The sequence below is a fragment of the Lingula anatina genome, chromosome 1 (genome assembly GCF_051362555.1).
Source record: "Lingula anatina isolate TDL-2025a chromosome 1, LinAna3.0, whole genome shotgun sequence".
Lineage (NCBI taxonomy): Eukaryota > Metazoa > Brachiopoda > Lingulata > Lingulida > Lingulidae > Lingula > Lingula anatina.
Window position 1 is genome coordinate 1,810,249 of NC_141767.1, and position 14,657 is coordinate 1,824,905.

The 14,657-nt window shown below is 34.4% G+C and overlaps 2 protein-coding genes across 6 annotated transcripts in view; one reads left to right on the forward strand and one right to left on the reverse strand.

Annotated features, from left to right (window-relative positions):
* On the forward strand, positions 1 to 5,515 carry LOC106181247 (meiosis 1 arrest protein). Its single transcript, XM_087000283.1, has 12 exons — positions 1 to 85; positions 398 to 555; positions 874 to 1,050; positions 1,329 to 1,442; positions 1,820 to 1,976; positions 3,014 to 3,097; positions 3,339 to 3,412; positions 3,653 to 3,796; positions 4,020 to 4,121; positions 4,279 to 4,506; positions 4,777 to 4,905; positions 5,082 to 5,515. The coding sequence occupies exons 1-12, from the start codon at positions 43 to 45 to the stop codon at positions 5,187 to 5,189; spliced, it is 1,518 nt and encodes a 505-aa protein (XP_086856409.1). The 5' UTR covers positions 1 to 42; the 3' UTR covers positions 5,190 to 5,515.
* The window catches only part of LOC106181236 (tetratricopeptide repeat protein 17), a 24,864-nt gene continuing 15,675 nt past the window's right edge, over positions 5,469 to 14,657 (reverse strand). For 2 of the 5 annotated variants that reach the window (XM_087000266.1, XM_087000255.1), the window contains exons 16-28: positions 14,231 to 14,491; positions 13,782 to 13,887; positions 12,772 to 12,861; positions 11,531 to 11,641; positions 11,142 to 11,236; positions 10,685 to 10,855; positions 10,138 to 10,453; positions 9,766 to 9,895; positions 9,098 to 9,257; positions 8,831 to 8,908; positions 8,406 to 8,525; positions 7,965 to 8,108; positions 5,469 to 7,654 (exon numbers count right to left, since the gene is read on the reverse strand). In XM_087000266.1, the coding sequence (XP_086856392.1) occupies positions 7,472 to 7,654; positions 7,965 to 8,108; positions 8,406 to 8,525; positions 8,831 to 8,908; positions 9,098 to 9,257; positions 9,766 to 9,895; positions 10,138 to 10,453; positions 10,685 to 10,855; positions 11,142 to 11,236; positions 11,531 to 11,641; positions 12,772 to 12,861; positions 13,782 to 13,887; positions 14,231 to 14,491 (1,965 nt within the window). In that variant the 3' untranslated portion in view covers positions 5,469 to 7,471. The remainder of the gene's footprint in view (positions 7,655 to 7,964; positions 8,109 to 8,405; positions 8,526 to 8,830; positions 8,909 to 9,097; positions 9,258 to 9,765; positions 9,896 to 10,137; positions 10,454 to 10,684; positions 10,856 to 11,141; positions 11,237 to 11,530; positions 11,642 to 12,771; positions 12,862 to 13,781; positions 13,888 to 14,230; positions 14,492 to 14,657) is intronic. The other 3 variants (XM_087000259.1, XM_087000278.1, XM_087000272.1) reach the window with 3 other exon arrangements.

The window sequence follows — 14,657 nt, forward strand, 5'->3', positions numbered from 1 at the left end:
GTCAAAAACCTTGCAGACGACGTGTTTATAAATACAAGACAAATGCAAGAGAAAAACGAAAGAGGTCTTTTTACTAGACAGCCAGGTTTATATTTTTATTCATCATGATGAACTTTTAAAAAGAAGTTCTACTGTAATAAAATATAAATTGTTAAATGTAATTACGTGCATATTTTACCATGTTATTATAAGTAACTTTTTTACCAAGATCAGTAACTTGAGTAAGAATTCATAAATAAACACTTGTCCAGCCATGGTAATTATTTTTGTTCAGCCGTAGATCTGCCGATTTTTGTTTTCCAAACCTAATAGTAAGACTTACTTTGCATACGTATATGATAACAAAATTGTAGAGAGTAAATGTATCTTATTCAAATAATAACGCCATCCTTTGCAGCAAGAATGTTACTGGTAGATTTTTCTTCAAACTTTGATGCTGATACCGGTCATAGCCTGACCCAAGCTTTGGAAAACTATTTTGCATTAGTATGCAATCTTGGAGGGCCAAACAGAACTCCATTTTTTGGTCTCATTAGTCTGAGTGACTACCCAGAGGTAACATATTGTACCATTTCTATATTTGAGTACATCCATGACCTTTGAGTGTGAATTAAAGACGTTGATTTTGTACAATTTAACTTATTTCTAGCGCTGTTACTTTGTGTGATTTATATGTATGAAATTAAATTAATAATGTTTGATCACAAAGCCAGATGTGTATATAGACAATGCCTGTGAGTTACACTCTGTCAACACTCACTGTCTTAATAGATACCGGTCGATAAGAAAATCTGTTGTTTATACAGATCATAGAGTTTAAAATGTACGTTTTGTCTCCCAGCTTACATTAATTTTTCACATTTTTTCCTCTAGACCTTATTTCCCCTACAAACAGTGCGGGCTTCCTTTCCCCGACTTCAGGCAGCGCTAAATGAACTTAAGAACTGTCACAGGACAAGCTTAATGTGCCACAGAAGAGGGGGTTGTCTTGACCAAGGGATTAGCGAAGCTTTGGCACAATTCAAGAGGCAGGCACAGAATTTATTTCAGGTAAAGGCTAAATGCAGACTTTCATGGTTTTTTAATTTCACTTATTATTATTTAAGGGGTTCAGAAATTCATGAGATTGGGAAATATATATTTTACTTACCTTGTATTTTACAATGATTTTTTACTAATAAGTGCTGCCTCTATTGTTTGATATTTAAAAGAAAGGTTGGTGTATAAAAAACTTGAAATAAAGTAAAGAAATCACTTGGTAGTAAAGGCAAGTCTTTTTAATGTAATATATTCATCAGAGTACTAATTTTGTTGTATTATATTTTAAGATTTCAGGATATTGGAATCAGCTTGAGATCACTGTTATAACATGCCAGACTAGTGCAAGTATAGTCAAGCAGGTTGAAAAATTGTCATCCAAGCTGGATTTAGATAACCTAAAGGTATGTTCTTAGAAAGTATATAACCAAAAGTTTTTTTTTTTTTTTTGCTATAAGACAGTTTTTTTATAATAACTACTTTTATTCTTTTTTACATTTCTTTTTGTTCTTATAAAATTACTAATTTGTCACCAAATCAGTTTTGATTTTCTTGCTTTCTTTAGTGAAAGACAGTTGTCCGGTATTAGATGGAAATTTTACAGACTGGCATGAAATGAGTCAAGTTGTGTAGTAAATATTAGATATGTATCATAATGTGAGACTTTTTTTACATGTTTTCTACAACACTGGAAGTTAAATAAATTATTCAAGAAATTATGGATTTCTTCCACTAATTTTTACTTAATTTAAATTTTATGTATTATTCTTTAAATCTTCAGAAAATCCAGGTGGTTTGTGTCAATAATCCCGACCAGGTGTCAGTGCTGGATGACATTGGAGATGTCACAGATAGTAGTCAGAGGAGTGATGTGTCCCTGGGCTCCTCTAGCAGTGGAGGTATGGAAGGCATGGTGGAGGTGGTCAATATGGATAATGGTAAGAGACAGTAGTTATTATTGATATATAGTAGTCAGAGGAGTGATGTGTCCCTGGGTTCCTCTAGTAGTGGAGGTATGGAAGGCATGGTGGAGGTGGTCAATATGGATAATGGTAAGAGACAGTAGTTATTATTGATATATAGTAGTCAGAGGAGTGATGTGTCCCTGGGTTCCTCTAGTAGTGGAGGTATGGAAGGCATGGTACGTGGAGGTGGTCAATATGGATAATGGTAAGAGACAGTAGTTATTATTGATATATAGTAGTCAGAGGAGTGATGTGTCCCTGGGTTCCTCTAGTAGTGGAGGTATGGAAGGCATGGTGGAGGTGGTCAATATGGATAATGGTAAGAGACAGTAGTTATTATTGATATATAGTAGTCAGAGGAGTGATGTGTCCCTGGGTTCCTCTAGTAGTGGAGGTATGGAAGGCATGGTGGAGGTGGTCAATATGGATAATGGTAAGAGACAGTAGTTATTATTGATGTATAGTAGTCAGAGGAGTGATGTGTCCCTGGGTTCCTCTAGTAGTGGAGGTATGGAAGGCATGGTGGAGGTGGTCAATATGGATAATGGTAAGAGATAGTAGTTATTATTGATATATAGTAGTCAGAGGAGTGATGTGTCCCTGGGTTCCTCTAGTAGTGGAGGTATGGAGGGCATGGTGGAGGTTGTGAATATGGATAATGGTAAGAGGCAGATTATAGTAACAGACATAATTTAGCCGTGGTCAACATTTATTATGGTTGATAATGGTAAGAGACAAAAATCTAGATGTCGTTAATATTGATAATGGTAAGATTTAGAAATTAGAGGTGGTTCCTATATTGATAATGGTAATATTAAAGAGACAGAAAGAATTGTAATAAGGAATGAAAGGGGTCTCTACTCTATGTGTTTATAGAGTATTTGAAATACAGTAGTTGTAGCTTTTATCATTGAGAGAAGAAACGAAGCTGAAGTATGACTAGATTACTCTAGAACTAAGTATCAAACAAATGAAGTAATTGAATTAGAACGAATTATTTTTGTTTCCAGATGTTCTTATTTTTCAAGATTTCTTTAAAACCTGGTTATATGATGCCAGCACAGACAAAGAACACTTACATCTAGTGTTACCAGGTGAGTGCAGTATAAGGGAAGTAAACACTGAAAGGGGAATAAGTTTATGCCTGTGTCTCATTATAATGTGTTTGATGCAAGAGAGAGAGAGAGAGAGAGAGAGAGAGAGAGGACATATAATCTATGCGATTGTGGTTCAGATGTATGGCAGTATTTTCATGGTGAACTCAGAATTTTCAATCTTAACTTTAAATATGTCTGATGCAGTTTTGATAAGAAAGTATTTTCTCACTTGTTTCAGACTCATTGACAATAAAATGTGACCTCCATGAAAGATTGCTGGACCCTAGTCTGTTACCCTTCAACTTGCAGTTTGTATGTTTCTGAAAAATTGATTAAATTTTTAATTTCTTTCAAAGTTGATCTGTGTCATCACAGATTTAACACTGGTTAACTGCAAAGATTTATAAGAATTATAAGATGGTGATTAGATAATTTTGATAATTTTCCAATAAATGATTTTAAGTTTGGCAAATTAGCACATTTTTTTCCAATTCTAATTCATAATATACATCAGTATATGTTGTTTTATTTTTTCCATAACCTCATTTTCAGCAACTGCAGCCGGACTCCTTTATGTCCAAACCTGTGATCCCCACAGTCAAGAAAGGTCAAAATACTGTGGTCCCTGTACATAGACTGCTAGTGAAGAACCTGCTGCCTGCTAACTCCATCTGTGAAAGTGTAGTCTATGGATATGTAAGTGAAAAAGAAGGCAAATGTCATGTATTATTTTTGTCAATCATTTTTTGTTTGAAAAATATTTTTGGTTTAATCAAAGTGGAAGTTTTGATTAATCTATTTCTATTATACTAAGACTATATTATTTTATTATACAATAACTAATATTTGTAATCTCTGTTTCAAGTGAGATCCTGTAGTAATTACCATGAGTAATTATTATCTAGTTGTCCTGTTTCAGCCCCAGGTAATGAGACCCACCACCTGTTGGAAGATAGACTGGGATGAACTGGAGATGAATCAGCAGCTATTCCAGGCCATGTGCTCCCTCTTACAAGAAAAGGTATTATAGACTGCTATTTAGTGAGAGAATACATGATTTGTGTGATGGCTGGGGCATTTTCTTGATCTTTTTTTTTTTGAAAATTTTTGTACTTTGAAAACATGGTATATCTTTTATGTCATAACTTAGAATGTGATGACAACATTTGCTTTTTTAGGAAATGGTACTTTTAGCTTGTACAGCTGAAGTGAAGTCAGAGAACTCTTATGCCAGTGATAGTCCCACCAGTCCTTGTGGACACTTCCTTCTCTTGCCTTCCCACTCCTGCTCTGTCCTCATCAAACCCATAGCAGTCAGTGAGCTCATGATGCCATGTGACTTCACTGTGCCAAAGGAAAATCCCTGTCAGGACAGTGTGGATGCTGTACAGGCAGCTCTTAAAAAGGTATTGCTTATTCATTGTAGGTCAATTCAGTGCGAGGTAAATGAACAAGATGGATTTTTAACTTACTGCATTTTTCATAAGCTGATTATAATTATCTTGGTAAGATTCTGAGTGTGGCAGGACACTTCAAACCCCATTTCATCTTTTCCATAATTGACAGCTAAATGTGTTGTGCATTCCTACCCATGTACCAAGTAGTTTTATGTGATGAGTTAATATTGATGACCATAAAACAGCATCAAGTTGACAGTCTACTTTATAACAACACAGGTTAAAGTGCTAGAGATGTACAACCCTCTGCTAACACAGTCAGGACTGTACCAGGCTCTGATAAAACGTCTGTCTGGTGGCTCATCGGGAAATAAAAATCTCAAGAGAAGACTTGGTGTTACCCCACAGGTACAAAATTTCTCACCATATTTTACTTTTTAAAGTTAAAACATGCTGACAGCATAATAAGTTTTACATGATTGGTTGATGCTACAATGATCTGAAAAGTGTCGCTTTTATAAAGGACAGAAGCATATTTGACAATATCCTGTTACATGATTTTTATCAAACTGGTTGTCTTTTAGTGTCCCGGCGCCACAAGAGGCAGAGGAAGAGGGAGGACGCAGCCCGGTTTTCATTATGCACCAAAATCACAGAAGAGGTTCTGCTACAACTCATGCATTTATTGCTGATAATGACGACCCCTTCCCAACACAGCTTTGATATTTTACATGGCACACTGCCTGGATGTTTTCTGTTCAGAGACTAAAACCATGAGAATGTTTTTTTTTTTTTTGAAAGCCACCTCCTAAATGATATCAAGATGCATGGGTCTTTGAAATTTGCCAGAATGCACTGTAACAGGAGAGTTTCCCATCTTGTATCTAGACAAAGCTAATTTTATTTATTGTAAATATATTTATATCTTCTATAAATTATAGCTTGTTTCCACACACAAATAAAACAACACATTTTCAAGTTTTGCATATTTTTTCATTAAAAACTGTTTGAAATATTACAGTCTTTTTTTGTATTACAAAATTATCATTTCAACTGATTAGAGCCAGTTCTACTGGACATAGAAAACAATACACATCATGACAATCAATACTTGGTCTTCCACTAATAAATGAACACAACCCACAGCCGCCTTAGCATTATATTGCACAGAAGCTCTCTGTATGAAAAAAATTAGGAGGAAACGGACATATGACAACATGCAGCAATGTCTACATTATACTGTCTAGCGTCTTCTCCTACTTGCACAAGGTTAAATAAAATTTGCAACAAAAAGTCCAAAGCTGCAGCAACTTGCACTTCTATCTTTAATGAAATTTGAACTATCTTCTGCATCAAAATTTTACCCTTTACAATTATAAACAAAACAAAATGATCTGCCAAAAGCACTAATTCTACAAACACCATAACCTGATTTAACACAGGACTAAACAACCTAAAGCAACAAGCTACAAGGCTATTTGACCTCGTAAGTGTTTTATAACTTTATAGGCAAAAGGGGAAGCCTTAGATATGATATAAAGAATTTACAAAAGCTGCAAGAAACTTGTGATAAAATACTGTTCGGAAATGCAATTCAAACTTGAACTGGTCTTTGATATTAATGATCAATTCTTTTGTAACAGAAGCAATACTGAGGAGGATAACATTGTCTTCAATACAAAAAATATCCAATTAGCACCTTGAAAAATGTGTTTAAAAAAGTACAAAAATTGTGGCAAAGTTTCGACTGAGGATGAATTTACAATGGGACTGTTTTAATTTTTCTCTAAAACAGAACAATTGAACATTGACACCATGATAACAAACACAAGGCATGATCTATTCACTTCTATAGTAAACCTAAACAAGAACTACATTTGTGCTTTGCTACTAATACATAAGAATGCAAATTGACGGGCCTGGCAAAAACATTAAAGGCTATCAGAAGCAAAACAACTCGCATAAACAAACAAACAAAAAAAAATTGTAATGCGCTGTTGGCCCAATCGAAGAAATTCCCTATATTATTTAGCTCCTTTCAATCACATTGGCATAATTTCCAGACAGGTAAATATTGTGAAAATATCACATAAATAATGAAATGAAATATATCACATTGTTGAAGATGTCGGACTATTTCTGACATGTGTTTACTATATTAAATTAAGTTTATCTACCTCTCTTGTCTAAATTCTATCTCTTTCTTACTTTCCATATAGAATATTAAATGTAATTTTATTGCAAAAGAAATAAATTAAAATGAAAATAGTTCTTAATATCTATAAGAGCTCTGACTGAAACCCCGTATTGGAATGCTGAATTTCTGTCTTTTTACAGAGAAATTTTCTGTAATCTGAAACACTTTCAAACTTTAAGACAATATCACTGATAACTGTGAAGTATAAGGTGCTTGTTAATATATACTTAGGTTCCTTAAAATACAAGAAAACACTACATCATTCCTTTTGTTGTTTAGGTGGATAGAATTAACCGATTTAGTATGAAAGTTAACCTTCTTTCATGAAAGTAACCAATTTTTTTGGTCTTCAAACCAGAAAACTTGTCATTAAAGAAAAATTTACTGTTACTGTTTTACAGTTTTAAAGAAAATTCCCTTAAAACAATATAACAAAAACCAAAACATGAATGAGAGATATGGGGTGACAAAAAAACTTGACATTGCCAACAACTAAGAATAAAACATTAATATCTTGTTTAATCTTCTTAAAAAATGTAAGTTGCAGAAGCCACCTGCTGTGTAATTAAGTAACTTTTAAATAGGTACACACAAATGGGTCACACTTTTGGTACAAGGTAAGGTTTAGAAGGTCACTGGTGTAACAAGTTTGAGCGAGTTGGGTTTTAAGAAATCAAACAAGAAACCATAGAAAAATATATATCCACTGACAGCTTTCAGTAATCAAAAAAATTTTATTTATATGTCAGTAGTCTATATTTATGTAAATAGCAGCAATTAGTCCTTTGGTTTTGACTTTCCTTTCTTTTTCTTCTTTCCCTCGTCTTTTGGTTTGTATTCTTCCGGGTGTTCCAGTATTTTCTTGCACTGTATAGCCTTCAGTCTGTCCCTGGCGGGTTCAAAGGAGGACTGTAGCCCCAGGGTGGACTCATAGAACATCACAGCTTTGGGCCAGTCACCCTGGTCAGATAATATAAGATATATCACCATGATGATCACATGATGACTTAGGCACGTCATTTTGCAGCAGATACACTCAAATTTTACACAAAAATATCAATTTGTATCAATTACATAGTGGTTTACTTATTTCAAAATTTTCTGATGATATGCCTAATAATTTAAGAAATTTTCAAACAGAAGCCCAATGTCATGATGGTTTTCTCTCTTCTTTGATAATAAACAACGAAAACAACAGATTTAGTTCAAGAAGAAACTATTCCTGTGCACCCTCCATGTTTTCTTGTATATGTGACAGTACGCCCCTCACCTTGGCAGCGTAGATATTAGCCAGTGTAAAGTGAATCACCACAATCCTGGGAGACGTCTCCAGCGCCATGTTGATTACCACAATGGCGTCATTCAGACGACCAGACTTGTAGAGAACATTGGCCATACTGAGAAGTGAAATATCCTGAAAGGAAAAAAAAAATGACTAATTCTTAATCCAGATAAAATTTTTGGTGTAAGAATAAAGTACAGATTGTTGTGTTACAGATGGGGGTCTTGGGGATGCTTAAAGTTAGAAAACTGCAAAAAAAAAAAAAAAAAAAAAATTGTCTGTTTTTCACAAAGCAGTAAGTGATAATCAAAAATACAGCCTTTAATCAAATGTGTTATTCTAAATTATAATTTTATTACAGCAAATATTTACTTTATTCCATTATAAATATTCGCATGAAAAACTGTACAGTGTGTTGATTTCACTCACCCTCATGTCCCTGGGAGCAGTGTTCAGTGCCATACGCAGGCAGTTCACAGCATGTTTGGCATTGCCTTCCACTCTCCAGTAGAGGGCAGCTAAGTTGCCCAACACCCATGAGGTGCCATTCTGAACAAAATTAAATATAACAGCTCTGTAATATTGCTTTTTTCAGAAAAAGATAGAGACTGAAAAACTTGAAGCAGCAAACTTTGGCAATACAACCAAAAAGGTAGTTTCATGAAGGGAAAAATTCAGTATTTCACCAAAATATTCCTCCACCAATTCAAAGTCATGTAGAAGAGATAAGTATTTTTGAAAAAATCATCTTTTTTTTTTCAATCACTATTGAAATCAAAGTATGAAAGGAATATAGAGATCAAATGTCTTCCATTTTAAAACATTTCTTGGTGGTGTTTCTGGTCAAAATTTACCTTCTTCAAAGCATGGGCTATCCTGGTTCCCACCACTTCACCTGGCTCCCCATCATCATCTCCTAGAGATTGTAACACCTGGAATATACACAGAGGACATGAGTTACACTGAAAACACATCAAGAAATTTACCCTGAGAACATGTAAATCTTACCTTCATTTTACTTCCATTCAAGTACTGCATACAGGGATTTCCTTCAAGTTTTAAATAAAATTCAAAGGAGGTTTTAAATTTCATGCAAAGAGATACAAAGTACCAAGTGTTACCTCCTTAAGGCCTGTCTCGGCAGCGTACTCCAGGCCGTTCCTCTCCGCAATCCCCTTGATGTGGTCCAGGGACTGGGCACTGGCACCAAAGTCCTTCTCACACACGGGCTCCTCCCACTCCCCACGGATCTTCTTAGAGAAGTTTACATGATGTTTAGGACTGGAAACATTGAAATGGCATATAATTTACAGTAGAAACTTGATAAGCAATCACTGGTGAAAGACAACATTGCACAAATTGCTCAATTGCAAAATCTGTCAATCTCTCTTAGATTAGGTAAGTTTACACATGCATAATTTGCTCAAAAATATCTCTTCCATTAGTTTCATTATAACTCAGTTGTTGATATACATTATACATAATATACATGCTTAGAAATTATGAAAATACATTATTTCACAACATGACTTCATCAAATAAGTCCCTAGAGTTTGATAATCTTAACTGCTCCCATTGTCTACTTTCATGCATTTTGTAAATAAATTTCATACAATTCCGCATATTTAATAATTAAAATGTTCTTAAATGTGGTATCATCCATAAAAATCAGTGAATTTTTTACAGCTATTGACAAAAGAAACTACCGCTCATTTCAAACACACAGCTATTAACTGTTCAACATTATCAACGTTATCATCCTCATAACACCTGTTAAGTGAAGACTTACTCTATTCCTTTGGCAGTTACAGACAGCCAGGTACTGGTGAATTTCTTAAAGTCAATTTTCTTATGATCCTGGCATTCATCCCAGGTTGGAATGGTCAAAGCTTTGCGGGCCACTATGTGCTTGGTGGTATCTGAGGTAAAGAAGAAAATAGAGGAATTAAGTCTCTGTTTTATCTATCAAATTTTCCTATTAATATCTAGATAATTTTATACATCTCACATAAGGGCTAAAAGGATCATTTTTGTGTAATCATGAATTGCCTAAGATACTCTATTCTTTCAGTTTTTTATACAGTAAATTCATTTTTTAAGAAAGAAAATATCAATTGTAAACAATATAATCAATTTTTTTCCCATTCAAACCAACCCTCACCTGGTAGCTCACTGTCAGGTATATCGGGAAGCTGGACATCTTCTACCTGTTCAATGGCGGCATTGATGACCTCCTCAAGGTCGCTGGGGTCGTCTGACTGGAGGTATACTGGCTGAAGCATGGGCTTTTCTTTGTTTTTCTTAGGCACTTTACTGTCATTGCTTTTGATGCTGTCTTTCTTTTTGTCTTTCTCTATTTTATTGTTGTTATTATTGTTGTTATTCACGGTGGAGGAACTGCTTGCTGCGTTGGCGTGGTCACACGTTGCTCTGTCCAGTTCCTCAAATTTTTGGTGAAAAACTGAAAGCTGATCAGCCTGAAGAAAAAAATAAAGTTCACTTAGTAATAATTTAAATATATATATATTTAAATTATATATAATATATATATATATATACCAATAATTTATCACTTTAATAATAATCAAACTGAAATAAAATCAAATGTAAAACTTTATAATGGTCATCTAACTGATCATTTCAAAATCAAAAGTACTCAAAAAGTGTCACCTACCAAAATACCAACAAGTGCCACATTTCTAACTCACCATTGGCTTGAATATTTCCTGTGCACAACCTTCTGATTTCTTGCCATCTTTAAAAATAATGCATTCCTCTGGACTGACCTTGACCTCTGACGGAGAGTCAGAGAAGACCAGGTTTTGTGTTATCAACCCGTTGATGTTCTCCAGGCGGATGTGTGGACGGGAGTTGGCAGGCTTGAATCACAGTGTACACTTAGCAATTTTTTTTTCAAAACATTTAATAATTCAAGAATGACAGTCACTTGTGTAACTTATCAAGTTTACCATCAGTCTGTGCAATATTTCAAGTCCAAGGTGAGAGACACACAGTTGATGATGATAATAATGACAACAAAAAGTCACAATTCCAAGTGACACAAATGATTTAAAGGGCGTACTTAAAACAAGTTGATCCATGGACTGCACTCATAACATTAAGGGAAGATTGCCAGGTAAAACCATGTTGTAAGTTCAATCTTACCTGCATCAAATTGTGATCTTCACACTCTGGACTCTTACAGATCCCAATGTCTTTGTACAGCTGACCTATCTTCTCCATCTCCAGTTCTGGATCAACTGTACAAATGAAATAAAGTGAAACAAAGATATCAATGGTAAATACACAGATATGTGACAGAGTCTGAATAAAATACTGAAATGATGGGATTCTCCTGAATAATTACTATTTCAGAATATAGTTTCATTTTTTTAAACATTAACTTTCAAACTGTTTTGTGTAAAAAAAATATCATGTAACATAGGCTACCAAAATACTGAAGAATCAATTTATATACGATAATATAAAGTTGGCACATTGAAAAATATACTACATATGTATTGGGAATATGTAAATGGGTTACTAGTACTGACACATCATGTTGAGTGGACTATTGGCTTGTGGGTCCATGGTGTTATGTATACACATCTGGGCCCCGTTAGCCTCATCTGCCACTGCTTTCTCAAGTTTACGCATCAAAGTATCTGAAAACAAAAAAAATAAATAAAAAAAAAAATTTAAAAAAAAAAAAAAATATATATATATATATATATATATATATATATATATATATATATATATATATATATATGTAAGATTAGACTACAGTGAAGTCAGCCCAGCTATCAGATTTTAATAATAACAAAATATAATTTATTGGTCACAATAAAAAGATTTATGTTGGCTGAAATTATCAATTTTAGATAAGCTTCCCAGGCCTGAAAGGACAAACAGTTTTGATTGTCTTATTTTTTTATTTATTTATTTATATTTATTTTTTTTTTTTTGCTCTAATTATTGAAAATAATATTATTAAAAGTATCAGATGGTGATGATGACAACAAGTAACAGTATCAGTGGTTTGTAATATATAAGAACATTATGTAATTTGATACCAAATTTTGGCAACACTGAAGTGTGCGACATCTAAACCTGACAATTTAACAATCACACATGTTCCATACAGTGTCTGTATTCAACACAAAATAAAACGGTGTATCAATATATCAGTCATGGCCCTTGAATATAAACAACAAAAATAAAGAAGTATATTATCAGAGTCATGCACGTACACCAACACCTAAAAATAAAAGGATGGTTAACGTCAACTAACTTAAAAATTATCAACACCGCTAAGTGAATACTTATTTTACACTAAATAACCAAAGTCACTGCTTCTTCTTGGAATTTTCTAGGTGCTTTATACAAAATAAAATGCACTTTCTTGTTTTTCTCATAATATTGATCATTCTCAAATTTATATCAACCAGTTTTATGACCTTCATGAAGGTTTAAGTTACATCAAATGTCCTAAATCAATCCGTAACCTCTACCAAGTGATAAAACAAAACACCACCCAATAAACCTTGTTCTAATGACCCATCTATAAAATAACTAAATTTCCTAAAACATCAAAACCGAACTAAAACACATTCCAGACGTGTAATTTATGTCACCCAAGCTAAGTACAACTTGTATCCACAAAATAAAAAGACCTCAATTTCAAACTACAGGCAACCTTTACCTATGTACCTCAAGACTTTATAACAGGATCCTACACCATATTAACTTGAGGGGTGGGGACGGAGGGTATACATTTTTACTGGTGTACTACCTTTAAGATACTGGTTAAGATTTATATCAGGAAGTGTTTTGCGAACAACCATGATTTTCTTGCGAAGTCTACAGCATTTCTTACGCTTTGCTGAAATTATAGTCATAAAACATGGACATTTAATTATCTGTCTGAAGGACTTGACTATCTATTATGTTGGATAAAGTTGCAATGCCCTTTTCTTCAGTCTATTTTTTTTAAACACTGCATAAATATCTTTGATATCTACACACCTCCGTAACCAAATAGCTTCTTTTCAAAAACAAGACATAACTATATCAAGAATATCATCATATCTTTTTTCTATAATGGAAAAAAAACATGTATGTCTGAAACTCTGTAAGAAACAAATGTATGAAAAAATAACAAGGAACACAACCCTCAATAACAACACATTTGAGAATTTCAAAATAAGTGATCACAAAGAAAATGAAACCTCTATCAATTCTACAATTTTTCAGAGATAGGACCAAGTAAAGAACCTGAATGTAGGCTTTGTCATAAACACTGTATGAATGAATTTGCTTTACATTACCTATATTTCAAAATGAAACACACATGTACATACAACACACACACGCATACATACACAAGCGTACACACGTGCACACACACACACACACACACAGACACAACCACATGCACACACACACACACACACACACACACACACTACATACCTGGACAATGACATTTACACTCAGGTTTCATGTCACAGGACTGCTGACACTGTCCACACTACATTCCTGGACACTGACATTTACACTCAGGTTTCATGTCACAGGACTGCTGACACTGTCCACACTACATACCTGGACACTGACATTTACACTCAGGTTTCATGTCACAGGACTGCTGACACTGCCCACACTACATACCTGGACACTGACATTTACACTCAGGTTTCATGTCACAGGACTGCTGACACTGTCCACACTACATAGCTGGACACTGACATTTACACTCAGGTTTCATGTCACAGGACTGCTGACACTGTCCACAATACATACCTGGACACTGACATTTACACTCAGGTTTCATGTCACAGGACTGCTGACACTGTCCTGGAAGATTGCGGGTCCTGGTCTCCAGAATACAGGTCTCCTTGCCATGCTCCTAGGGGAAACGGGAAACAAATCCTAAAATACTTCTGTTTAAAATCATACAAGATATACGTAATAATAAATACAATGGAGTTTGACTTTGTCTGAAAGTTACCTGCTTTTAAATTAATGCTATAGATTGACAACAACAGCTATATCGTGTATACGTGTATTTATCTCTTCATGGGTTGCCAGATTATTTAATTTTAATAAGATAAAACTTGTATATGTATCAGCATGCATCAACTCTTGTTTTACATAAAGCCTTACTAAACACTGTGCTGTACTGTTAGTATGTACAAAAAGAATTTCCTTTAAAAAATTCAATCACCTCCACCTTATCTTGTTTTACTTACAGCTTTGCAGACAATCCTGCTCTCGGTCTCCTTACTATTGGGCTGACCAGGAGGGCCACACTTCTGTTGACCCGTACTCTCCTTTCTGGCGGGGTTTTGATTGTTTTGGTGATATTTTTGATAACATTTGACAGTTCTGAGCATATTGAGGAAGTTCTGGTTGTTAGGATCTGCCTTCAGAGCTTCTTCGTAGTGGTAGATAGCACCAGAGATATTCTGTTTGGCTGCCAATATGTTCCCCAGAAAGTGGTGGGTAAGGGGCTGTAAATGTGAAGAAAGAAAAGTTGACACATGACACCTTAGTATACACCATCATAACTTAAAATGTGCTGCAAAATTGAATACTGTTCATACTTGATGACAAAACATAAGCCTTCAAAGATTTAATCTGCATGCCAATTCATCATTTTAATAACCATGTCTTCAA

Excerpts from the sequence above, each read along its gene's own strand:
- LOC106181247 (XM_087000283.1), top strand. The coding sequence starts at position 43 with ATGCAAGAGAAAAACGAAAGAGGTCTTTTTACTAGACAGCCAG. Across the intron at positions 1,051-1,328 it reads AGGCACAGAATTTATTTCAG|ATTTCAGGATATTGGAATCA; the intron begins GTAAAGGCTAAA and ends TTATATTTTAAG. Across the intron at positions 3,413-3,652 it reads TACCCTTCAACTTGCAGTTT|CAACTGCAGCCGGACTCCTT; the intron begins GTATGTTTCTGA and ends CCTCATTTTCAG.